The 26,104-nt window shown below is 43.9% G+C and overlaps 2 protein-coding genes across 5 annotated transcripts in view; one reads left to right on the forward strand and one right to left on the reverse strand.

Annotated features, from left to right (window-relative positions):
* Nucleotides 1-3,380: 3,380 nt before the first annotated feature.
* On the forward strand, nt 3,381-11,315 carry TMEM147 (transmembrane protein 147). 4 transcript variants are annotated; one of them, XM_020811876.3, is made up of 8 exons: nt 3,381-3,569; nt 4,425-4,576; nt 5,511-5,580; nt 6,156-6,221; nt 6,801-6,937; nt 8,720-8,804; nt 9,850-9,971; nt 11,025-11,315. In XM_020811876.3, the coding sequence occupies exons 2-8, from the start codon at nt 4,500-4,502 to the stop codon at nt 11,143-11,145; spliced, it is 678 nt and encodes a 225-aa protein (XP_020667535.3). In that variant the 5' UTR covers nt 3,381-3,569; nt 4,425-4,499; the 3' UTR covers nt 11,146-11,315. The 4 variants fall into 4 exon arrangements, with proteins under 4 accessions (XP_020667535.3, XP_072836457.2, XP_020667536.3 ...); XM_020811877.3 differs by having other exon boundaries at nt 3,529-3,746; XM_020811878.3 differs by having other exon boundaries at nt 3,551-3,780.
* A 1,988-nt stretch (nt 11,316-13,303) lies between these two features.
* The window catches only part of ATP4A (ATPase H+/K+ transporting subunit alpha), a 31,233-nt gene continuing 18,432 nt past the window's right edge, over nt 13,304-26,104 (reverse strand). The window contains exons 12-23 of the mRNA XM_072979720.2: nt 25,034-25,226; nt 24,332-24,507; nt 22,427-22,563; nt 21,671-21,821; nt 21,031-21,199; nt 19,949-20,103; nt 18,965-19,088; nt 18,315-18,460; nt 17,922-18,055; nt 16,251-16,352; nt 14,549-14,640; nt 13,304-13,702 (exon numbers count right to left, since the gene is read on the reverse strand). Of these exons, the coding sequence (XP_072835821.2) occupies nt 13,674-13,702; nt 14,549-14,640; nt 16,251-16,352; nt 17,922-18,055; nt 18,315-18,460; nt 18,965-19,088; nt 19,949-20,103; nt 21,031-21,199; nt 21,671-21,821; nt 22,427-22,563; nt 24,332-24,507; nt 25,034-25,226 (1,608 nt within the window). The 3' untranslated portion in view covers nt 13,304-13,673. The remainder of the gene's footprint in view (nt 13,703-14,548; nt 14,641-16,250; nt 16,353-17,921; nt 18,056-18,314; nt 18,461-18,964; nt 19,089-19,948; nt 20,104-21,030; nt 21,200-21,670; nt 21,822-22,426; nt 22,564-24,331; nt 24,508-25,033; nt 25,227-26,104) is intronic.

Below are 26,104 nucleotides of genomic sequence, written 5' to 3' on the forward strand. Positions count from 1 at the left end.
TTACACTTAAATCCAATGACCCCTGAAAACAAAATTCAATTCCAAGAAAATGAAATGCCCCCAAAAAGTAACATTTAATGATTTAGTTGCAAGCGAATTTTAAGATGCAAAAAGAAATATAAAAAGGGCATAAAAACAAGCCACAATGCAGGAACTAAAACTTTCAAGACGAAAACTCTGAAACTAAATTAAGATTGGAGGAAAATATATATTCATGCACACTGTAAAAAGGCTGCAGCCATCTTCACAGGTTTGGATTGCTCCAGCGCCCCCCTACCGCCCCCCTTCTGCTCCAGCGCCCCCACGCCGCCCCTTTTCGTTCTACCGCCCCCCTGAAAGATGAAATCGCCCCCTGGGCCCACGTTAAGAACCACTGGTGTAGTGGATGGAGTGATGGACTAGGAGGAAGTCTGGGTTTGAATCCCAGATCAGCCATAGAAGCTTTCTGGGGGTGTAGAACTGGTAAAACCACTTGGTAACTATTTCATGGCAAAAGCCTTATTGTAAGTTTTTTTCTGATTTAGTGGCACATAACAAGGCAGGAGGAGAAGGGCATGACAGAGAACAAGATGGCTGGACAGTGTCATCAAAGTGACCAACATGAAATTGACCCAACTCCAGGAGGCAGTGGAAGACAGGAGGGCCTGGCGTGCTCTGGTCCATGGGGTCACGAAGAGTCGGACACGACTAAACAACAACAAGTCAAAACGTGCTCGGAGTCCCATTGTTGTACACTCTTCTGATAGTACAGTTGCAAATACAGTACTTAAAGAAATGCATTTATGGGAGTATCAGTCCCTCTTCTAATTTCTGAACCTCCTTAGATCTGAATCCTAGTAACTCTGGCAGGGTTGGTTCAGTGTTTGTGGTTGGAAAACATGTGTTTTTAATATAGAACTTTTTCTGTTTCCTCTCTGCCCAGAAGATGGGAATGCTAAGCTACTTCTGAGTATGCTATATCTTTAAGAAAAAAACTGATAGTCACTACAATTTGGAATCAACTTGATGACACTTAACTGTTATTATATAAGCCCTATCAGGTTTATAATACTGTGGGAAAATGGTGTTTTTGTGTAGTTTCACCTAGAGGCAGTTTCTGTCATCAGACACATGCCGTTTAAGGTCACCATTTACCATTGTGGTGCTTTGTATAGGAATGTGGTGGCGCAGGCACATGATCCACTTAGGTGATCACGTCAGCATGACAATGGGGTATTTTAACAGGGAGATAAAAATGGAACCAGATTATTTTTTTATGAATGGCATACACTTACGCTCACTTACGATCAAGCAAAGCGCTCAGTATCTACATCCTAAAGTGACCTACCCTATGCACCTAGCTCAGCTCATGAAGCAGATTAGGGGATTAGCATCCTCATTAAATGGCATTCTTCTAACCTGTTCGTAATCAAGGCACAATTATGCTGGAGGTTACCTGGGTAGACGAGCAGATAAAGTGTCCTTAGCAGAGCAGCCACTTCACAAGTGATCCTGGGATATGTTTCCTCCTAACACCTTTTATTCTTATATCAAGGATAACTCTTGTATTGTCACCTTTTGCATATTTACCTTGGGCTACTGCAAAAGTAAAGAAGATATTTCCTATGGTTGGGAACCATGTAGCCCTGGAGATGAGTGCCAGATTAGGGAAGACATAATTATCAGAGGTCAAAACTTAATATCAAAATATGTAGGTTCTTGTGGGCAGGCCTGGCTCCAGATTCTAAGGGAAAAGTATGGCCACTGGGACCTAGAGATCAGAATGACAGCTGCACGATGTGCCGGTCTTGGAAGCCTGAATGAATAAACCTTAGTGACAACCACGTGATAAACGATGCAGTATCTTCTGAAAATTACAGTTGCAGTAAAAAGGGACACAAAATCTCATGACATCCCACAGTCTAAACATCTTCTTTATTCAGCATGTTTTTGTTGACATGAACTCACTGCTTCAGATACAAATTTTTGAGTATGTTTACGACATAAAGACTCATTTTTAAATTCTAGAGGCAGCTAATATTTCGAAGATGGGGTTGATGTGACCCTCCAGGTGTTGCCAGATGGAAGTTCCCATCAGCTCTAGCATCACTGACATCTGGAGGGCCTTGCATTTGCATCTGTGTAATAACAGGTGCACTTCTCCAGCAGATGAATCAACTGGGGAGAGGGCTGAATTATTGGAGAGGGCTGAATTATTTGTTTCACATTTTCTGCAAACAAAGCTCCTGCTGGAGTGTTTAAAAAAAAAAGAGGGGGCACGTTATCACACAATTGGTAGTTGATTTTGAAAGGAAAGCCTTGCTTTGAAGCAACCTGGTCTAAGAAAAATCGCAAGGGAGAGGCTGCTGGGTGGAAGCAAATGTTTGCGCCAGCAGGCAGGGAAGAGTTGCTGGCCGAAGCAGAAAGATGGGAAGGACCCCTCGTGGTGCTACGCCGAACCCAACCCCTCTGATCCTTCAATCTCCGCCTTAATAAATGGGTCAGAGATAATCTCTCTTTATGTAATGGGATTAGGCATAAGGAAGAGAGGGAGGGAGGATCCTGTACAGGCCATGATGGCCTCAGTGAGGAACATCTGGCTACACTAGGGTGGGTTTAGCTGTCTTTAAACTTTGGAAAGGCTGATTGTGAGAAAGAAAACTAGCAACGCAGACAATGCTAGACTGGAAAAATGTGACATCCAGTTTTGAGCATTCATTTAATCTCCATTCCCAGCTGGCAACGGGGTTCCCAGGCTCAAATGCAAAGGTTTTTGTCTGTACATTGCGCATAAGATGTTTCTCTACATAATTCTCTACATAAGCAGGTACACACACTTAATGCTGCATTCAGTACACAAGGGCCATCTGTAGATATAAGGGCTGACGTCCTATCATCCTCTCATCACCCTGAAACCTCAGGAATTGAAATGCTGTTGGATTAACAACCTACCCTTAGAACTGGTGTGATTTATTTGTGCCTGTTTTGAATTTTTTGGAGCCCTCTGCTTTGCTACTCAGAAATAAGTCCTCCTGAATTCCATGGAGTTTATCCCCTGGGAAACGCCACTGCAGCTTCGCAAAACAAAACTGAATTTTTCTTCATCAGAAGAACAAAATATTATTTGCAGTTGGCATTTATCTATGTCGATGCAGAAAAGAGAAATGCACTGTGGCTTTTTTATACATCCCTCCTCGCGTCACTAGAAAGCATAGCGCCCGTTTGTAACCGCAGTTTCTGCAAAACAAACAAACAAACAAAAAAACCCGTTTTCCTAATCTCCAATGCATTAATTGAAAGCTAGGACTCCCAAGAAATACAATTCCCGCCATGCAATGCAGATCCGTGTTGCGATGACAACACACGGTAGTTCCCAGAATGCACTGCTCTGAAGCTCCATCTCTGTTCCCTCCTCCGCCTTGGCGCAATGCACTGTGGGGAATCGTATTGCTTTCGTTCGCCCTATGGAAGGCGGAAGAAGCGGGGGAAGGACACAGGCGAGAACTACAATCCCCACAATGCAATTAGGACGCCGCGGTGTCTCAGGACGCATGCGCGAATGGGATAGGAAGGGAAGACGTGTGGATTCAGTGAGTATCCGCGCGCACTGGGGAGAAAGAGGGGTTACGGGAAGGACGATGGGCTATGTAGTGAGCGGAGAGGGAGGTTCATCTAGAAGGCGACTGGGTTCTCTTTGTCTTGGTGTTATTATTTGACTCCTGTATGCGGTGTTGCACGTGGTGGTTTCAAAGTGATGTGAGCGAAGGGTAGGTTTCTGCCCCGAGGTGCTTACCATTTACTGTAAGTACGTCATCCATCGGCCTTAGCCGATGAACTACATCATCCATCGGCCTTAGCCACTGTAGCGAGGAAACATGGGGGAGAAGATGCAGTCCCACCAACCCCCTACTCCCGCCCCCCCAAAAAGCCCTTGAAGCCGGCAAGTCACGAGTTAACCCATCCCGATGGGCAGGGAGGGCTGTTGCAAGGGGCAAACCAGCAGCGGCCAGTAAGTTCGACCGCACTTACTCCCAGGGAAGTGAGTGGTATCCTGTTGCCAGGAAGGAAGATGGACCACCTTAGCCTTTGATGAATCCCTGTCCTAGCTATACTTAGTCTCAGTTTTCCTCAAGTGGGTTCAAATGGGGGGTGCCTGGTTCTCTTCCTCCCTGCCTTAGTCATGTAACAACTCAGGACCTGGGGGGGGGGCAGACTGGGACAGAGTGGAAGTGACTGGTCCAGAAATTGGCCAGTGGGGACTGGAACCGAGATATCCCATGTCCCATCTTCTTGTTGTTCTAGCTTTGGGCTGGAAGCCAGATTACATGGGTATGTGCAGGATGAGGCCTCTGGGGAGGTCAGGGTGTGTGGCAGACACAGTGCTCCTGATTCATGTCTGTGCTTCTTCTTCTTTTGTAACCCTCTTTGTCTCCTCCTTTCCCAAGGAACGCCCTATGGTGGAGAGAAGGCCACCTCCGGGTCCCAGTTCTGAGCCTTCACCCAACTAGCCTGGCACCGAGATGACCCTCTTCCATTTTGGGAATTGCTTCGCCCTGGCCTACTTCCCGTATTTCATCACCTACAAATGCAGTGGCCTGTAAGTTCTGAGGAGGGGGAAGAGATGGATGAAAATAGTGATAAGGTGGTGGTGTTGATACAGGGAGGTTATGTTCAGGCTGAGATTGAGATTTTGAGTTTCACCCAAAACTTTTGCTTCCTGAGGTTTTGCTTCCTGAGGGAGCAGATGAATTGTATTTTAATAGTGTTTACTGGATAGCACCTTTCAACTGAAAGCAGAAGAGTAATCTAGGGGGTCTGGGAAAACTGATTTGGCATTACTTTAGCTACAGGAGAAAGATGGCAAGCCTTTGTACTTCTAATAGGAGAGAGGGATTTTTTCCCCCAGAAGATGTGTCTTTTCATCCAAAGTTCCATGACTGAAATTCCCTCCGTTTCCTAGGTATAGAGTACTCATGATATATAGTATTCGGCAGTGTTTGCCAGTCTCTTATTCTGGTGGTTCTCATAGAATCATGAAGTTGGAAGGGGGGCTATAAGGTCATCAAGTCCAACCCCCTGCTCAAGGCAGGAATCCAAATCAAAGGGTATTTGTCAGGTGGTTGCCTAAATTTCTCTTAAATGCCTCCAGTGTTGGAGCACTCTTGAGGTAATTCATTCCATTGCTGTACTTCTCTAACAGTTGGGAACTTTTTCCTGATATTCAACTGAAATCTGACTTCTTGTAGCTTGAGCCCATTGTTGCATGTCCTGTGCTCTGAGTTGATCGAGAACTGATTCTGCCCCTCCTCTGCATGACAGCCTTTCAAGTATTTGAAAAATACTATCGTATCACCCCTCAGTCTTCTTTTCTCATAGCTTAAGGCACAATTGATTTGATGGTGCATGATGATGATGAAGATGATGATTAGATAAGAGGGATTAGCATAGTGCTTTAGAAATAGGGCAGCTGTGTTGTCTCCTTAAGCATAGATCGTCTGACATACCCCTCCCTTTATTTCCAACTCTTTCAGGTCAGAATATAATGCCTTCTGGAGATGTGTCCAGGCTGGAGCCACCTATCTCTTTGTTCAACTCTGTAAGGTATTGGGTTGCTTCTTTCCTATCCTTGAAAGTAAGGAAAGCAGTGTAAGCCAGGAGGTGAGGTCTGTGAGGCCCATTGCAAAGGACCATGGAGGTGCTTCTAATGCTTTTTTTTGTAAAACCTTTGAGCTAGTGAGCAACTTTAAAGTGGATGTTTTGATTCTAAATGAAGCTGTACATACAACAAAAGCATTCACAAAGACGGAGAACATACAAAGCCTGAACAATTCAAATTGTCTGCCTGCCTGCCTGCCTGCCTGCCTGCCTGCCTTTCTTTCCTTCTTTCCTTCTTTCTTTCTTTCTTTGCTTTAACATAGCAAGCAAGTAAATAAACAAATAGTTACAAATTAACATGAAATTGATTACTTCTAAAATAAATCAGTTTGGTTGAAAGTCAGGAGCAGTAATTGTCAGTTACCATCAGATTTTTTTAAATCTTGGCTACCAGGCTAAGAATGGTCCTGAAGACTGAACAAGACCATTACTATCTGTTGGGCTGAGTACTGTATGTACATTAGCCTTTTATGCTTCCTGTGTTGCTGACCTGTCTGTCTGTCTCTCTCTCTCTCTTACAGATGCTGTTTTTAGCAACATTCTTTCCCACCTGGGAGGGTGGCGCAGGTGCTTATGACTTTGTTGGAGTAAGTTCAGTTCTGTGCAGTGGGCAGGGATCAGCAGGTGCCATTTCATACGACTGCCAAATGATCAGCACACAGGTGTTTGGGGTAGCTTCTGAATGAGCAAAGATGAACAAGATGAAAATATTAACTTATTTCAGAATGTTCTGAGCTGGGGAAGATTTGGGTTTTTTGGACTGGAATTTGCAGAACCACTTAGCCAATGTGGCTGTGCTGGCTTGGGGGATTTTGTCAACTGTAGTCCAAAATACAATTTCGTGCTCTGGTTTATTTCCTCTGTTGCTGTAAAAATACCCTGCAAAAATTAGCACAAGAACACAAAACGGGCTCTCCCTAGGCTGGAGGTTGCTTTCTGTTGTCTTAAAAGACTTAAATAAATCTATAGTAGTTCAATTGCCATTAGTAATGGTACTTGTTCCGAGTACTTTCGTATCACCTGTTGTAGGCACTCATCCTTGTAATAATTGTTTTGCGGACAGTGTAACATGACGGCTGTTGGTCTTAGGATATGGGGGAAGGCATTGAAGCCAGAGAGATTCCCTTTCACACAGCTGACTCTGAACTTTTTTTCTCTTCTGCCAGGAGTTCATGAAAGCCACCGTGGACTTGGCTGATCTGGTCGGATTGCACCTGGTCATGTCCCGGAACGCAGGGAAAGGGGAGTACAAGATCATGGTGGCTGCCATGGGATGGGCCACGGCTGAACTCATCATGTCCAGGTCAGTTGGGTTTGCAAGAGACAGGTTGGAGAGCCAGAGGCAGATCACTATGCTAGTTGAAGTTGCTAATCTGAGAAACTTAAGTGTCAGCATGGGAGACTCTGATGGAGAGAGATGTGCCCTTCCATCATAGACATTGACGACAACATTGCCAGCCCCGGAGTCCATGTTCATTCATCTGGATCAACACGGTGGAGGGATATTTAGTCCTTCATGTATCTTGGGCAATAGCTCCCACTTGTCCTTTACCACTGGCTAAACTGGTTGTGGCTTCTGGGAGCTAACGTGCAAAACATCTAAAGGGGGTCACAGATTGTTTTTTCCCATTTCTGAAACAATCAACAGCTTCTACACTGAGGCCAAAATCCACCTGCTGAACTCAGCTAGAATAGCTGACAGAATGAATTAGTTTCTCAATGGTGAGTCAACACTTACGTCAGTTCCATAAATTCACTGGTTCTCTTATAGTTGGAACAACCCACTGGATTCAAGCATTTTTTTCATGAAACCACTACTAGATTCTGACTTTATGAGTTGAGTGTCTCCTTTTCCAAACATCTGCTAAGTAGAATAGCTTTTCTCATTTGATTAATATAAAGAAATGTGTATATATATGTGGGTATACTTACAGACGCAAACAATGTATATTTGTCAACCAACAAGTTACAATGTATACATTTTCCCCCATCCCATATAAACTCTTAGCCTTCATCTTCTTCTTATCAACACATCACTTGTATATTTCTTTGTTTGGGTTTTCCCCTTCTGACAGGTAAGTTTAGAATATGGGAAGTTTAGAGCAAACGTTACAGTTTTGTCACCCAAACAATGCCTAAATAAGTATATATGGATGTTTAAAGGTTGGCACAAGCAAAGTCCATCTTATTACAGAGGTTGGAAATGGACTTTGTCCCAGGGAGCAAATTCTTAATAAGTTGCTGTAGATCATGATTTCTAGTGGCTTATTTACAAAAGAAGCAGGCTCTTCACATATTCAGAGAAACTTCTCTCAGATGCAGGTTCCCAGGCTGTGACCTGTAAATCTTCATGATACATCACTTGGTGTTCATAAAGTGTGCTGTTCTTACCATTAAGTTTAATTTTGAAAGTGGGAAAATGATTATGACTGTTCTTGTTGTTATGTGCTGTCAAGTTTCTTCCAATGTATTGCGACCCTATGAATGAGCCCTCTCCAAGATATCCTGCCCTCAACGGCCCACCCGGATCCTGTATACTCAAACCTGTGGATTCCTTAGAGAGTTAGCCCATCTCTTACATGGTCTTCCTCTTTTCCTGGTGCCTTCCACCTTTCCCCAGCATGATTGTCTTTTCCAGAGAATTCTGCCTTCTCAGAATTTGCCCAAAGTAGGAGAACCACATTTTCAAGATTTTGGCCTTAAGAGATAGTTCAGGCTTGATTTGATCTAGGACCCACTGGTTTGTCATTCCGGCAGTTCAGGCTATCCACAAAACTCTCCTACAGCACCACATTTGAAACATATTTTTCCCCTGTCAACTTTCTTTACTGCCTATCTTTCAAACCCATACATGGGAATACAAGAGTGTGGATGGCCTTGGTCTCCATCATTACACTTGATAATCTTTTAAAATTCCTTTATTGCTGCCTTCCAAGTCTCATGGCTGGTAGACACCAATACTGTTCAATCCTTGGCTAAGGGAGGAAGTCTTGGATCTTGCTTTTTGGAGTTTGCCATTTCTTTCTTTTGGTACAATTTATAGCATGCACGAGTTGATTCTGATAAGTCACTATGTTTCCTGTAGGTGTATCCCCTTGTGGGTGGGAGCGCGTGGCATTGAGTTTGACTGGAAATACATTCAGATGAGCATCGACTCCAACATCAGTCTGGTAAGTGCTAATTCTGCAGCCGCTGGTTATCAGCTTATTTTCATCATCATTCCAGATATGAGTAGGGGACAACACCGAGGGCTGTAGACTTGGTGACAGTGTTTCCTAATAGTTTGTTGCTTCTCATGTCCTCACCCCTCACTTATTTCTCAATGTGGCAAAATGTCTCATGGAAGAAATGCGCTTTTCAAGTCCTCATATGTTTGGCCTGTGATTTGGTGAAATTCAGTACATATTTTTACAGATGAATTCAGATACAAGTGAAAGTTTGATTAAATTCTGATTTCACTTGTAGCTGGGTTTTTAAAAGAATTTGAACCACTGAGACTGAACTAGTTTTAATTTGCTATATGCAAAGACAGACAGATTATGTAGCTCATCCATAGGGTTTTTAGAACAGACCACCTGGCATTTTAATCACCGATACTTAAGGAAGGGGAGAAGCCAAAATATGAGATGGAGTGACTCTGTTAAAGGAAACCATAACCTTGACTTTGCAAAACGGAAAGGGGTAGATAGTAATAATATTTTGGAAGTCATGCTTTCATCAGAGGTGACTTAGCAGATAGCAATCACCTCTTAATAGTGGCCTGATTCTCTGAATGTGGATTCTTGGGTAGCCGAGATAGCATCATTCACACAGGATGAGCAAACATCCAGGTTAGCAGAAATTCCCGTAATGAGGAGAAAAATCAGTATAAGGGGGATACCTCCCCCCACATACACACAACTTGATGAAAACCGAGTTTGTTCAGTAGCCGTGGAATGTTGGCTGACTTGTGGAAGAAGGATGGAAAAAAGATCCTGGGAGAAGAAAAGATGCAATGGGAGGGGGGGATGTCCTTGAAGAGGGCATGGCTAGGTAGAATCCCAAATGGTAAATATTTCACTGCCACCCTTTGTGGGGCTTTTGTTTGTTGGTTTGCATGTCATAAGAGCAGAGTTCAGAATATATTGCATGCTAGGTTGTGACCCATAAACAATCCCAAATCTTCCCCTTTTCCATACCTTGCATCCTAAAATTCTCTTCTTGGGCTGCTTTCAGGTCCACTATATTGCCATGGCTGCTCTCGTGTGGATGTTTACACGCTACGACTTACCCAAACACTACCGGCTACCCCTCACTTTCCTCCTGGGAGTCAGTGTCTACAAAGCCTTCTTCATGGAGTGAGTTGATTGGGCGTTCCAGGGGTGGAGGTGGGATCAAAGGGCTGGGAGGGGATAGGCTGTTTCTTTCCAATAGTGGAAGGAACTGTCTGTTAAGACATGGAAAGTCTTGTTGACCAATGAGGTGAGTGATGTGGTTTTCATGCTGTGGGGTTCCCTGGATCTTATGAGCAGGCTAAGGGAGGAGGAATCCCACACCAAACCATAAAAATCCATCCATCCATCCATCCATCCATCCATCCTTTATTTCCTTCCTTCCTTTTTCTACTGGAGGTCTCAGAACTCTGGGAGATGTCGTTCAAAAAAGGCTCAACTCAAGAGCAGGGGTTCTCAACCTTGGGTCCCCAGATGTTCTTGGATTGCAGCTCCCAGAAATCCTGGCCAAGACAGGGAGTAGTGAAGGCTTCTGGGAGTTTGAGTCCAAGAACACCTGGGGATCCAAGGTTGGGACCTAGTGGCCTAACGGCCATGGAATGTTTGCTGCTGGTTGGCAGGAGGGGGGAGCAGGGCTGTGGAACGAAGTCTGGGAAAAGGGGCAGGACTGGCTGACTGGCACCTTGGCAGGGCACTGTTATGCAGTGCTGTAGCTGTGTCGTTGTGCAGCATCAGAGGGAACAATGCGTGGCTTTGCAGATTTCAGTAGACTTCGCCACCCGGCCCCTCTAACCAGCACATCCCGCCGTGGGCCATCATGGAGAGAGCAGAAGTTGTTGAGCTGCAAAGTTGCCCACCTCGGCTTAATGGGTTTACAGGATTCCAGGTTTGAATCCCTGTATCTCCCATGAAAAAGGGCATCAAGAAGCTGCCCCAGAAAATGTTTCTGTTTCTTCGAGACCACAGACATTTTCAGTGGAATGATGTGGAAGGGATGGTCACTCTCGAATTGGCCTTCTCAGCCACACTAGACGGTGTTCCAAGTCCTCCATACAGAGCATGTTACCATAATCTCTCGAGACCGAAGGATGCCTAATTGGTGCAGCAGCAGGAACCTCTTCATGATTACAATTCCTTAACATTTCCTTACCAGTCTCTCCCTCCCTCTTGTCTTTCCAGGTCTTTTGTTCATATCTTTTTTCTGGGCAGCTGGACAGCCCTCCTGGTTAAAGCGGTGATCACCGGCCTCCTTTCCCTCAGCTCCTTGACCCTCTTTGTCAGCTTGGTGCATAGCAGCTGAGCAGCTCCCTCTTTTCCTGCCAGGGAAAGCTGCAAACTCTGCATTCCTGGTTCGTTTGTTGCCGTGACACACAACACACGGTTTGGTCTTCGCTGCTGTGAGATCAGAAGCTGTATTCTCAAGCGGCAGAGATAATAACAACAATAAAAGTATTCTTGTGGGTTTTTTTACGTCTTGCACATGTTAAACATTCGGCTGTTGTGTTAACATAGTTGTGATGCCTTCCAGAAATGGCATGAAAGTGCGTCTTGAGTTTTTCTTTCTATCACAGACACAGTTGGGGAAGTTTAGTGGTGACTTTAGCTTGGAGGCACTCAGATGGTCATGTTAAAGGGGAAACTGCCCCCAACCTCCAGATGATTCTCGTCATTCCAAAGTAAGACAAATAAGGTGAAAGTCTTGCTCTGAAAGCACGTGCTGTCTCAAAATTTAGATGCGAGATGGAGTGGGCTGTTAGACTTAAGCAGATATGGTTTAAGAGGGGATGATGGTTAAGGTAGTAACTGAAGGGTTCCGGTGAAAGTAGCCTTTGCAGTGGGTGTAGTAGAGTGGATACTTCGTGAAAACACTCTTTACAAAAAAAAATTCCATATACATGTGAAGGTATGGCCCTTTCACCCAGTCTTGCATTTAACAGCTCACATGGTCGCCATAGGTGAACAGAAATTTCCATGCCGGTGTGTGAGGGGGTGATTGGTGGAGGGACAAATCACTCCTCCGTCACCCTGCCTGGTTTCCTGTGGCAGAAAAGAACTTCATGACCAGCGTGGAGATGTCATGGTAGATAAAGAGGGAGCGACCCTTATCTCTTCCAGCTGTCTGTTAAATAATAATCAATTTTTGGATGGTAACTTATATTTCATTGTGGTCATGGAGAAAGTGGTTTCCATTATCATCATCACCCCTCCCACCCTCCCATCTCCATGGCAAAGTCATACCAAAATTCTTATAAGTCTTTTCAGGGAAAATTATAAATATCTTCCAAGTATACTACAATGGCTAATAATTTCTGTATGCATCAGGGAGTCCCTTATTATCCATTCTATTCATATAAACAATAAAAGGGTGCCAGTCAGTTGCAAAAGAGTCAAAGTATCCCTTTAACTATATGGAGTTTGGTGGTTAACTTTTCTTGCAGTGCTGCCTGCCTTACTCTTGAGTAGCCTGCTGCAATTGATACTCCCTGGATGTTTTTCCACCCTTTCGCTGTGGTCTGTCTTGCTGCTGCAGTCAAAAGATGACCTATTAAGGTTTTGTATAAAATGGATTCATTTCTCCCCAGAAAAAGAGTAAGACGTGCTAATTCTGGAGATTTATTAATCGACTGGTTTGTGATTTTATTTCATTAAACACTTCTTCCCAACATTGGTCTATCTTTTTGGAATGCCACCCAAGGTGTTGAAAAGATCCTTTGCACTTACTGCCTCTCCAGCACATTGGTGACATTGCAGGGTTAATATGTGAGAGCCAAAGTGGGGAGAAAGTGGTTTCCATCCTTCACAGCTGCTAGCCTCTTAGCAGGCTAATACTATTTTATTTTAACAGATGAGCTTATTTATAAGGTGGCTTTAATCTACTGTATGGGCTGATACACAGAGCTGTGTGACATTTAGCTCAGCATTACTGCTGCCTGATCCTTGCATCTCTGGCAAGCCCCCAGTCCCTGTGTTCAGATGAATGGGTCATGGGAGTGTTGTAACTACAGTACTTCTGGCAATGGTATAGCTTATTTCTGGGACCTGCTGTAGGCAGAAGGTACCAGCGGGGCAAGCTGTTTGCAGAAGCAAGAAAACAGGGATGTGCAGTGGTCTTGCCTTGTATCACATTTCTGAAGACTGTTAACACACCCTTGTGAACGAGGCTATAAATGGGACTGGACTATAAAAAATCTATCTGCGCAAAGTAGTGCTAACCAATTGGAAGTGCTGTAGATCACAAGCTGAATCTAAGCCAACAGTGCAATGTGGCTGCAAAAAAGGCGAAAGTAATTTTAGGCTTTATACTTCTGAACAATCAGAAGAGAGACTGTGAATCTCATTTTGCTCAAGTTGATCACCTCCGATCATCTTCAACCGTAACTGTGAAAACCCTGTGCTTAATGCAAAAACTAATGCTCAGGCCCTCGTGTTCTTTGTAAATAATGATCATTGGCACTCGGTTGGTTATTTCATCTAATTTTATTTCACTTCCACCCTTCAGAGGAGAGAGACAAAGCTATGCCGGCTCTTGATCAGTCTTGTTCATCCTCCTATCTTCTATGTCTTATTGATATCAAGTATGGAACTCTGTATCCTGTGGCAATTTCTGTATTTGGCTGCCATCCCAGCATATGCAGAATAGTGTTTCCTTCCTCTCTGTACACCAACACCCCCAACTAGTGTTTTGATGAAGGGCAAGTGGGGTATAAAGCTTTGTCTTAGGTGTGAAAAATGCAGCGCGTTTGGGACAGTTGTGTATCCTTAACTCCTTGCTGTAGCTTCTCATACCCCCAGGCTGGTTCAGACAGCGGTCTCCAGAAAGCGTGGCTTTTAATAGTAGAGTTCTTTGTCCCACCAACCTGGAGGAAGACAGAATGAAAGAGGTGAGATCAGAGCCCTTGGCCCCACAGCATAGATGTACGCATCCTCTCAGCTGCTGTGGATGGGAAACCATTTGTCCTTTTTTTGGTTCAGAGCTTGAACTTGACATTTCTAGATTTATTTGGCTGCTGCAACATCCTTAGTTACCTATTGTGGAATTAGATCCCTCCCACAGTGCTATCTTTGTCATAAGAGACAACCGGAGAAGCTATGCACAGGTGCTTCAGTGGAAGATCACAGGCTGGCAGTGACCAAAGAGAGGTGCCGAGATCAAGGGCTGTAACCCTTGGAGGAGCAAGAAGACTCTAAATGTGGTCGCCGGGAGAGCTTAGCATCTTCTCTAGTAACTGCCTAAAGAGGGGATTGAGTGAGGTGGCTGTAAAATCAAGAACTGAAACAAGCGTTAAGCCTGTGGCTCCAGGTGTTGGGTTTATGGTTCCTCTTGTTGATGATGATTAACTAGGATGGATGAAGATTAAGAGTCTACCATCATCTGAAGGGCTATTTCTTAGGTTCAGAGCAGGGATGTGATTTCAAGAATTACAGAGCTTTGGCTAAGCCAGAACGAGCTGTTTTACACAGTATTTTGTTTGACATGGAGAGGAAGAATGGGTTATGCACAATGGTTGTAGTTACAGTAGAGTACCTTGAACTACAATTCCCATCATCAGCCAGTGATCAGGAATCATTGGAATTACAACCCAACACATGGAGAAGGGCAGGGGTTAAGAACCATTGTAACATTGCATACAAGAAGCAACCACCAACGGGAAATGCCAAGGTTATATGGATTACCCACCACCCCTTCCCTGCCTGTTACTTACTTCCAGGGTGTCTCCGGACTCCCAGCTTTCGGATTTCATCATAGACGAAGATGAGGATGCCATAGGGCAGGGGCACTAGCCACCACTGGAATCTAGAGAGGTTTCATGGATGGAGAAATTAATTTGATGCACACCGCTAATCACTCAAGTCCCATTGTTACTGCTTTGGAGTGGCTTGAGATAAAACAGCAGCTCAGCTGCATTCCCTAGCCCAAAAGTCAGCTGAACTAAGATTGTAGGTGGTTTATTATCTAGGATGCTGCATAACCTTGAGGAGTCCCCCTTTCTCTTATTGAAAATGCTACTGGAAAAGTAGTGGCTGCTGTCTATGGTGCTGAATTACAGGCAGCCTTTATGTACTTGCTCGTCCAGGCTAGACAGGAGAATGATGGAGGTAAACTAGATGGAGGTAAACTAGCAAGAAGCGCTAAGCTTGTTCCATAATAATGTCAAACTTTAGCTCCTTATCATGTCCACATATGTGTACATATTATTGTTATTAGTTATTACCATGAATGTACATAGTACACTAGGCTATATAAGAGGCTGAATTCCCTGTCCTACTGAACCTACAGTCCAATTTAGTCCCAAGCAGACCTAATGAATCAATGCTGAATGGCAGTCAACACTTGTGTAAGTCCCTTTGACTCACTAGATTTACTCTAGTTAGGACATGCAGTTGGATTTAGGCTTATGTGTTTATTGAAACAGCAGGTATTTAGGCTTTTAAAATTATTATTATGGGGTCATGGCAAAGACTTCATGGAAAAGATGAATTTTAAGGAGAGATTTGAAGAAAATTTGAAACAGGAAGGTCCAACTGATGTAACGAAAGAGATGTAGTGGATAGAATGCCTGACTAAGACCCAGGAGACCTCGTTTCACTCAGCCACGGAAGCTCTCCGGGTTTGTGTGGAACTGATAAAACCACTCCTCCAGTATGTCATCTTGAAAGCCCTGTTTGGGTCACTACAAGTCAGTTCTGACTTGACATCACATATAACGAGCACTGGAGGTAGGGGAAATGATGGGCAGAGATGCATTAGATAAGGGGTACGTGTGAGATTTTATTATATTGCTTTTATGCTATTTTTTATTGTTAGCTGCCCAGAGTAGACTTGGGTCTAAATGGATAGAGTATAAATTTAATAAATAAATAAAATAAATAAAGCTCATGTGTATCTAGCCGCCTAGAGTGGTCTTAATTGACTAGATAGGCGGGATATAAATAAATAAAATAAAATAAAATAAATAATAATAATAATATCTATACAGTATCTCATAGACCAGCCATTTTCAATGGGGACCGTATGGCTCCTGTGGGGGCCACTGGCACATTGGAAGGGGGCCACAGACTGGAAACAATTCTCCACACACCATCTTACAAGGTGCATTACATGATTTATACAATCCTGATTCAGCCTATATATTTTTCATGCTGTGTTTATGCCCGTGGACAGAAAAAGAAAACAGGCGTCCTTAACCAGTGATCTAATTCCAATCATGGGTTTCAACATATTGGACTTTCTTCATTATGGACATGCCAACATCATGGCCAACAGTCTGGAATTCTGGAAGTTTTGGTCTAAGAACCTGGAGGGAGACAAAGCTGAGAGCCATGGCTGAACCAGATCCGCTCTCTTCTGCCATGTTCTACCTTAAGAGCTTGGGTCATGCAGCATGGATATGCACACGTACTTACCGTATGGGCATAAAGTTGAAGATGTTGGGCATCCCAGGGCAGTAGCAGAGGAAACAGCCGATGCAGATCTGGAACACGATAGCAATGACCAGGATTTTATTTCTGGAAAGTAAAAACGGCGGAGCTGGTTATCACGGAATCATAAAACAATGAAGTTGGAAGGGGCCTATAAGGCCATGAAGTCCAACCCCCTGCTCAACGGCGGGAAGTAGAAGGCATGTGGCTAAAACTGATTTCTGTGAGGTCTAGCAGAATTGTGACGACGGCTGTCACCACTTAAGAGAAGGGAGATGCTTGAGTGGAAAATACGCATTCAGGACTCCTGATGATGCTATCAGAAGTCCCCAGATTTGGAACTAGACTCAAGACTTGAGAAAAGTGCACTCTATTTTCCAACTGTGGCAGGAAATAGCCAGGTTTCCCGAGCTAATCTCTGCTTCAAGCTTGTCCGTATGTTTGTGTATGTAATAGTAAAGAAGAACGATGGTATCTGTGTGAGATAGGATGCTGAAAAATGTGGAAATACTGAATGCTATACTGAATGCATGGTTTCTAGCTCCCTCTATTGGCTCATTCTGGTAAATACACACTGGAAATACATATAAATAGTTCTAATTTTTTAAAGTAACTTCAGTCAGCAAATACGTGAATCAGCAGATGCTGATCCCACGTATGAGAGGTTTCTACTGTACCATAAATGTAAAGTTTAGAAACATCTGGTTTCAAATGTTAATAAACTGGCAGTTTTTTAAAAATCCTATTCTGTCCTATATATTTGCTACCTGACCATCCATAACTTATCACAATTATTGGATTTGATTTACTTTTCTAATAGAAAGGGTTTTCCTGAAATAATTTATCTAGCATCTTTCTTATCGTGTTTTCGCATACCTACAATCCATTGGGCATCCTTCGGAGCAGGTATATACAAGACTTTGTGGCAGGCTATTAGGTATACCGTTCTTTACAGAGCTAGCGAAAGGCAAGTTCCTTGAGTACAATGAAACCTATGTCAGTGGTTTAGCCAGAGTATGGGAGTTCGATTCCCCACTGTGCCTCCTGTGAGTAGAGCCAGCCTGTGTAGCCTTGGGCCAACTGCGCAGTCTCAGGATGCCCCCAGAAGAAGACAATGCTAAACCACTTCTGAGTATTTAATATCTAAAAAATCCTGGAAAGGGCCACCATAAGTCAGAATCAGTTTGACAGCCCGCCATTATTATTATCAAGAGGGTATAGGATTGCAACTACTTTCCACATTTTTCATGTTTGATGCAAAGACTCTAATTGATTTGTGTGGTCAGTCTGACCAGATGAGCGGGATATAAATCAAATTAATAATAATAATAATAATAATAATAATAATAATAATAATAATAATAATAATAATAATAATAATAATAATAATAATAATAATAATAATAATAATAATAATAATAATAATAATAATAATAATTTGTACTCATTACGATGAAGTCGCTTAGATAAGATTCTCTCGTATGTTTGCTTCAATTTTAACAATAATACTCCGACTGCTGTCAGGATCGGAAATAAAGAGAATCTGTTATCTGTTGTTATCGAGAAGTCAGTTCATGAAAGAGGAAAGTGCCAAAAACTGGTTCGTCAGACACCCACGACTAGTAGAGTCTGATCTGCTGGAAGACTCTCGCCTACCGAAAGAATCCTTGCTGGAAGACTGAGAGACGCCGTGTCTTGCGGATAAGGACATCAGCAATTTGGCACACCTCGATGCTAATGAAGAAGACGGTGTAGCACGTATACTCTTGGTACAAGCGTTGGCCAAAGGTCTGTAGATGGGGAGAAAAGGCCAGTGGTCATGAAGTCATGCTCAGCATATTCTGCCCTCTGTGAATGTACACAGACTTATCTACGAGTCTTGGGCAGGGGTGGGTAAAGAGCAGCCCCCATCAGTTCCTATCAGCATCCCCAGTGGTAGGGCATGCTGGGAATTGTAGTCCATCAACATCTGAAGAGTTTCACTTTGTCCACCTCTAGCCAGGGGGCAGGAAGGCTGGAGGTCAGCGGGGGCAGCTCTTCTCCACTCACCCATTGTTGCCCATAGCTGTCCTCAAGGTCCTGGAGATGATCATTCTCCCAGTCGGCCCGAAGGCCCACACACTTTAGTGGAAACCAGCCCTCCTGGGCCATGGCGGTGAAGTAGTCAGTGAAGCCTGCAAAGGACTGGATGGCTCCTAGATGTGCAGAAACACAGGATCAGGGCTCAGTCAATTCCAGACAGAGCATTTTTTTTATCTCTAGCTTGTAAGCCATGGTAGGCCACCCCTTGCTCTGTTTGAAGATCCTTCTGCTGAGCAGGGCCCATGACCTCTGTCTCAGAGTTCTGCCTTGTGGTACCACAATCTTTGAAAATCTTGAGGCATGAGAGATGCTGGCCTAGGAGCAAAAATCTAAAGCGAGGGGTTGTCAACATGTAGCCTTCCAGATGTTGTGATAGTGCAACTCCCACTGGACCTCTTTGTCTTGACTAGGACTGGTGAGAGTTGTAGTTCAAGAGTCTCTGGAGGCCCAGCTGTCTACATGATGCCCACCGTTCTGTACTTGTTGAATTAAGAGCCCACACAGATCCCCCTGCTTTTGTTCTTGGTCCAGAAACAAATCCTAGCCAGTGAAAGCCTATTCCCCCCCCCCCCTTTTGCCCAAGTAGGAGCCTCCCCGCCCCCAGTATTAAAACACACCAATCTGGAAGTAGGAATAGACGGCCAGGGCTTCATTGACGAGACGGTCCCGCCGAGGGTTGCGTGGTTTCAAGTGCATGATGTCACTCTCAGCTTTCTCATAGGCCAAAGAGACTGAGGGGAACTGCAGGGCGAAAGGAGAGAAACAAGGGCATCTTAAGAACGAGTCTCTGTGTAGTCCTTGATTTTTGGTTTGTTTTTGTACCCATGCCTTTAGCTCCCACATGGCTTACTGTATGCTTAAAAGGATCTTCAGAGCGTTTGGATTTCAGTACACGGGGCAAAGATCCCAAGGAAGGAGGGAGAATCATTGAGAAACTGCACCGGGAGGCGATGACATTATCCATGCAAATGGCAGGAGGTCAGATTTGTCTTTGAACAGGATTTGGATATGCCAACTTGTCCAATCCTAATGAAAATCTTACCCCAGTTACGATTCTTCTCACACTCACGGCTTGGTATGAGGGCAAGTGGGCACAAGGATAAAAATGTGAATTGTACTCCTGATTCTGAATATTCTTCCATCTTTTTTAAAATAAAGCAGACCTGTTCTCTATTGATATTTTGCCAGCATCAGAAGTATCAACCACCTTGTCAATATTTTAATCCTGCCTTAACACACTGAGACCCGTGGCCGTCCCTAAATCTTGTGGCAGTGAGTTCCATATACTAATTCAGCATTGTTTGAAGAACTCTCTTTTCTGTCTTGAATCTCTTGTCCATTGACTTGATTGTACGGCCCATAGGAGACAAAAGTCATATTTTTTGTCTATTTTCTTTGCTCCGTGTATAATTTCAGAAATATCTATCATCCTTTTCCCCCTACTCTTCTATATCCCCATGGAGAAGAAATTGGGTATGGCCAAGAGGGGTGTGGGCTTTGAAATATGACTCGGAACATCTAAATTCATTGCACACACACAAGATGGGTGCATCTCCCTATTCCACTCCCTGCAGATTTCATTCCAGGTTGTCGCCACTCACAATGTCTGTGCACAATTCAATGAAGAGGATGGTGATGCAGCCGAGGGGGAGGGGGACGCTGACAGTGATGTAAATCAGATAGGGGGTCAGCTCTGGGATGTTCTTTGTCAAGGTGTAGGCAATGGATTTCTTGAGATTGTCAAAGATAAGACGTCCTAAAAAAGAAAAGGAAATAGAAATAGGATTTAACCAACAGCTTTTGTGGCTAAAACACCCCCCTTTTCTTTTTCTGTATCTTGAGTAGTCTCCCATTACAATTACAGCATTGATCTTCTGTAATGGTTTAGCTCTGGACTATCCATTGCCTCCTTTGAAATTTGGGGTCAAACTAGGTACCACAAATGGCACATCATCATCAGAAGATAAAAACACTAGTAGTGTTCAGATCTGCAGCTGATGTGTACGTGCTTCCTAACAATCGATCACAACGCTGAGCAAACTCCAGGAGACGAGAGAAGCTTGCACCATGACAAAGAGGGGCAGCCACCTTCTCTTGCTGTTTTAAGTACAAAGGCATGCTGGCTGGCCTCCCAGTTTCAGATACAGAAGTCAAGTAGACCAGCAGCTGAACATCATAGGCAACCTACGAAGCCTACACAGTGGGCAGAGACAAATCAGCTGGGGAAGGGGGCCGCCACGCCCCCCCTTAGCCTCTGTTGCTCAGTCTATCACTCTGTTCTGCCTAATTTATTTATTTATTTATTTATTTATTGGACTTATATACCGCCCCATAGCGCTACAAGCGCTCTCCGGGCGGTTTACAATTTTTAATTATACAGGCTACACATTGGTAGGGTTGGGCTTGGATGGAATCCCACTTGTGTACGGCAGTCTTAGAAGGAGCCCCAAAACACACGATGGCCCACTGAGACAGACTGGGCCAGCATTCAGATTGCAGTGTTGGTGGAGATGGCCCACCTCTGCCCTGAATGCTCGTTTGCCCAGTGGGCATTTTGGCAGCAAGCTGTTGGATGAGACCCAATAAGAGCTGGTTCTTGTGGCTGAACCATGCTTTGACAATTAATGAGGCACAACCCCGGATGTGCTTCTTCTTCCATGGTACAGCTTCCCACCAAACAGACCTTGTTCAACACCAGTGACGATGGAAGCAAAATTGTCGTCCAGCAAGATCATATCGGCAGCGTTCTTCGCAGCGTCAGAGCCGGCAATACCCATCGCCACCCCGATATCAGCTTTCTTCAATGCTGGGGAATCGTTCACGCCATCTCCTGTTACGGCCACAATTGAACCCTGCCAAGAGGGAGAGCAAGAGACGAGCATTCAGGACCGTACACATGTTGCCGTGGCGTGCGGTCCTCTTCAGGGTCCTGCCAGTTCGCCAGATCTGCCTTCCGGAACAGATGAAAAACTATTTATTTATTTATTTATTTATTGTATTTATACCCCACCTATCTAGTCATTTCAACCACTCTAGGCGGCTAGAGCTTATCTCTGAACGATGAGTTGTGACGTGATCATGCAAAAATTTTAAAAAGTAAAAAATAAAAACGAAACAAAAAAAACCACACACACAAAAAAACAGCTGCTGGGCTGAATCTAACTCACAGAACTGATTTGAAGATAAAACTGGAGGGACCAGTTATTCTTTGGGAGAAGCCAGGGATGAAAATAAATAGTGCAAGGAGCCGTCTTAGAAAGTGTGTGCTCAGAGTTCATTCCTTTTATTCATTCTGTTGTCCCTAATTTTTTGGAGGCACTTACCAATTTCTGGCAGCTTTCAACAATGATGAGCTTCTGTTGCGGAGAGGTACGAGCAAAGACCATCTCTGGATGCATCTTGAGGATCTCCACCAGCTCCTCGCTCTCCATATCTTTTAGCTGGCCCCCATTGATCACGCATGCCCGGGCATCTCTGCATGCAAAAGCAGAGAAAGCTTAAGAACTTGAGTTCATATAAACCCCAAACCTTCTTATGATACCCCTTAAACCTATGTCACATCTCCCTTTGGATGCCCCATGCTCTCTAGCTACAACTGGCTGGCTAGAAGACAGGAGATGCCACTGCTTTACAATAATGTTGTGGCACATTTTGAAGAAGAGGTGTTCATCACGTTATCCTCCATAGCCATAACCTTGATGCTGCAGGCAGCTGTACTAAACCATACCCACAAATTCATTCTAGGAATTTTCATCTTGATGAAAAGCAGGTGTTTTGTAAAGCTAATGGGTCTTAACTATCCAGTTAAGGCAACCCAAAATACTTCATGCTGCAACAGAGATTCCTCACAGCCACACAATGCTGCTGGGGGAATCCTTCACACCCCAGCAAATGAGAGAACTACATTTAAACTTAGAGGGTGGTCTCCAAGACCTCTGAGGGGATGGCAAATTATGTCCTCATCCGTGCTAATAAAATAATTCTGTTGCTTTAATCCTGAGAGCCCCATTTCTGGTGCAGCACCTGCTTTTTGATATCTCATCATATAGCTGCCGAGCCAGTGTGTGTTAGAGACGCACCGCTTGTTGACCTGCTCTACAGGGATTCGCAGTCGGGTAGCGATATCTTCAACTGTTTCGCTGCCCTCTGAGATGATGCCCACACTGGCTGCAATAGCCTTCGCAGTAATGGGATGATCTCCTGTCACCATGATTACCTAGAAAATATGGAACAGGGGGTACAAGATAATGCTTGTTTTCTAAATGTAGGCAATGATTTGTTATTTCTTTTTCTATTGCTTCGTTTTCACAGATCTAGTAAGCCTGACTGGAGAGTCAGTATAATGTAATAATGAGAGGTTTCACCTGGGACTGTGCAGGCCTGAGTCCTGGGTTCAAATCCTGATTATCATAAAATCATTTAGGTAAACTGTGATCGATAATATTACACAAAACGGCCTGCTTTTTAAAGAGATGTATTTCCTCTCTCTCTCTCTCTCTCTCTCTCTTTTTTAATGATGCTGGCAAGTAAATGTGTGTGGTCTGTTTGAGAAAAAGCTGCGACCAAATTTGGGAGAGGAATTCACTCAGTCTCTACAGGAGATTAAAACTATTTTCGTTTTTGTGTCAGGCTATGCTAGAACTCCCTTGAGTCCTCTCAGCACAACCTATAGAGGTGACGTTGTACCACACGCAGGCGCTTTGTGAGAGAAAGGTGATAACAAACTGGATGTGCAAGAAAACAGTTTGAAAATCAAAATTATTACTACAAATAGAGTCAGCTTTTCTCCCCACACCTAACGATACATAAAAAATGGCAGCGGACACAGTAGCCTGGCACATGGTTTATGGATGCTGAATAAAAGAAAAATAGAAGATGTGGAGGCGAACCAAAGAGGCAGCAGTATTTTACTTATGGAAGTGTCTAGGAGACTACGTTTTTGTGGTGTCCCCTCATTCGCATGGTTATAGTTTCGAAGAGGACATGTACTCAGCTCAGAAAATGTTACAAGGATGTGGTGTTGAGTTAGGGGGTACAGTAGAACTGCTGTATCTATAGGATCAGTACCACAGTTTCATTTATCCACTGCCTGAAATATCAAATAACCACACCCAGCCACCCAGAAATATGTGTTTCCAAGATGTATTACCAGAACTGGCCACTAGAGAGAAACAGAGACTATGTCATGTATGGCAGTGGTCCCCAACCTTGGGCCTCCAGATGTTCTTGGACTTCAAATCCCAGAAATCCTGACCAGCAGAGGTGGTGGTGAAGGCTTCTGGGAGTTGTAGTCCAAGAACATCTGGAGGCCCAAGGTTGAGGACCACTGATGTATGGGGTTTGCTATATCTGTAATTTTCAGCATCCACAGGGGAGCTTAGAACTGATTCCACGCTGATACTGCGGTTCATCTACTTTTCTTCATAATTTGAATGGTGCCAGGCAGGCCTTACATATCAACACCCCCCAAATCTTCTTTTGTATAAGGCTCTCCAATTGTAAAAGACCCCAGAGAGGTACTGTTGGAGTTTTTACAACCTCACTGTCTGTAGTTTGTTTTTGGCTGGGGGGGGGACTTTTTTGGGCTGGGGTGACTGCCTATCCAGCATCATCATTTCTCCCGGCCTCTGAGTTCAAGTTCCAGGCCAGCTTTCAGCTGAGTATTTCCTTTCCCTTTTGTTAGTCTCCTTTTGATCTGTTCTCAACTGTAAGTAATGAAACAAGTTCATTTCCCCCCCCTAGAAATGTCTCAGAGCGAGTTATTGATTTGCCAGGTAATGAAAAAGGGGTTGACTATCAAGAGAACTTGCAGCTGATCTCCTCTGTGAGTCACTGTACTTCTATGGCACAGCAAAACGGAATGTTAGTAGAAATTCAAAACTCTGCAGCAGGAGCAGATTGGGTGTTCACAGGCCTGACCTTTGTGGCTATCTTTGTTAATTTATTTTCTGCTGAGCGATTGAACCGAAGGTTTGCAAGCTTACCCGGATACCCGCCGTGCGGCATTTCATGACGGCATCCGGCACAGTAGCTCTGGGTGGGTCAATCATGGAGATGAGGCCGGCGAAACAGAGCCCGCTGGTGGGGAAGTTCATTTCTTCACTGTCAAAGTTGTACCCACGAGGGAACTCGTTCTGGGGGAGATACAGGTGACAGAATCCTGCAGAGAAGACAGAAACAGAGTGAGGATGGTGCCTCAGCTCATAAAAAGCAGGTCTATTCCGAAATCCCATATTTGGCCATGTTATTTTTCTGGAAATCAGCAGCACCCCTGCCAAGATGTCCTAGCCAGCAGGGACCAATTATTTATTTATTTATTTATTTATTTATTTACTTATTTATTTATTTATTTATTTATTTATTTATTTATTTATTTATTTATTTATTTATTTATTTATTCATTCATTCATTCATTCATTCATTCATTCATTCGATTTATACCCCACCCCCCTAGACAGCGTCTACTGCCATGTTGGTTGCGGAATTCTGTAAAAGGTAGTCCAAATAAATTTTCTAATTTTCTTTTACCATTTCTTGCAAGGCCCTTGCTGTACCATCACTCCAAGGGATCATGGGGAATTTAAATAGCTGCTCTATGTGACTCCTATGAGCTCGGCTGCCATAGGGTAGGTCTGGCAGGTGACTCGACAGAGGGTGGGTGCCCAAGGCCACCCCAACTTGCTTACCAAGTACACGCTCTCCCAGCCCACCAAGGTCCATGTAAGCCGTTTGGAAAGCTTCCTTCCACTGCTCATCGAGGGGTAACTCTTGACCCTTGATCATGATGGTGGAACAGCGTTCCAGGATGCGTTCGGGAGCACCTTTCATCACCAGCAGGTGGCGCTGGTCTCTAGAGTCCTCTAGCTCATGGATGGACAGCTATAACGAGTGGGGGGGGGAGAGAATTAGATTCACGAAGACTTATTTCTTAAAATACACACCTCATTGTAGCTGCCTTTCTCAACAGCAATTTTGAACACAGCAGTAAATTCTTGCTTGTTTTATTCCGTTGGGCAAGAATGGGACACCACAACATTTCTTTCTGCTGAGCGTTTGATATATTATCCATGTCAAATCAAGTCAAAACAAGACCTGTTATGTGGCATCTTTGAGACTCATTTATTTTAGTCTTAGATTTCTGTCACCTTAATGACATTTCCTTCCTTGAACCAGCTGTATGCATTTGCAAATAATACATCACGCAACATTAAAATCTCAGCGAACAAGTTTGGCACAAGTACTGTAGACTGGGCAAAATTACGCTATGCTTTGTTTCATGAATGTGTGACAATTAGAAATTTTGTATTGCTTTGAACTATCTTCCACAGTTTTTCTGTGCTTCTTGTGTGTGTCTTTGTGTTTTTTGTTTCTCAAAGAGAAACACCACGAGTTTTACAAAGCCATTTTGCTCAAATACTGAAGACTTTCATGGGGAAAAAAGTAGCTTCTTTTTTCACTTTGCATTTGAGAAGAAGAATCCTCGTCAAGATGTTTTCTTGTTTTGAGGCAGATGAAACCCATGGTTTCCAACCTTGGGTCCCCAGACAGTCTTGAACGAAAACTCCCAGAAGCCTTCACTGCTAGCTGTGCTGGCCAGGATTTCTGGGAGTTGTAGTCCAAGAACATCTGAGGGACCCAAGGTCGGGAATCACTTGACTAAACAGATGAGGAACTTATAGGTTATCTTTCACATCCCAATTCTGAGTGACTGAAAACGGATTTTTGTTGGTTTCCGTCATGCACTCAGCTCGTGTGAG

The sequence above is a fragment of the Pogona vitticeps genome, chromosome 9, assembly GCF_051106095.1.
Source record: "Pogona vitticeps strain Pit_001003342236 chromosome 9, PviZW2.1, whole genome shotgun sequence".
Classification (NCBI taxonomy): domain Eukaryota; kingdom Metazoa; phylum Chordata; class Lepidosauria; order Squamata; family Agamidae; genus Pogona; species Pogona vitticeps.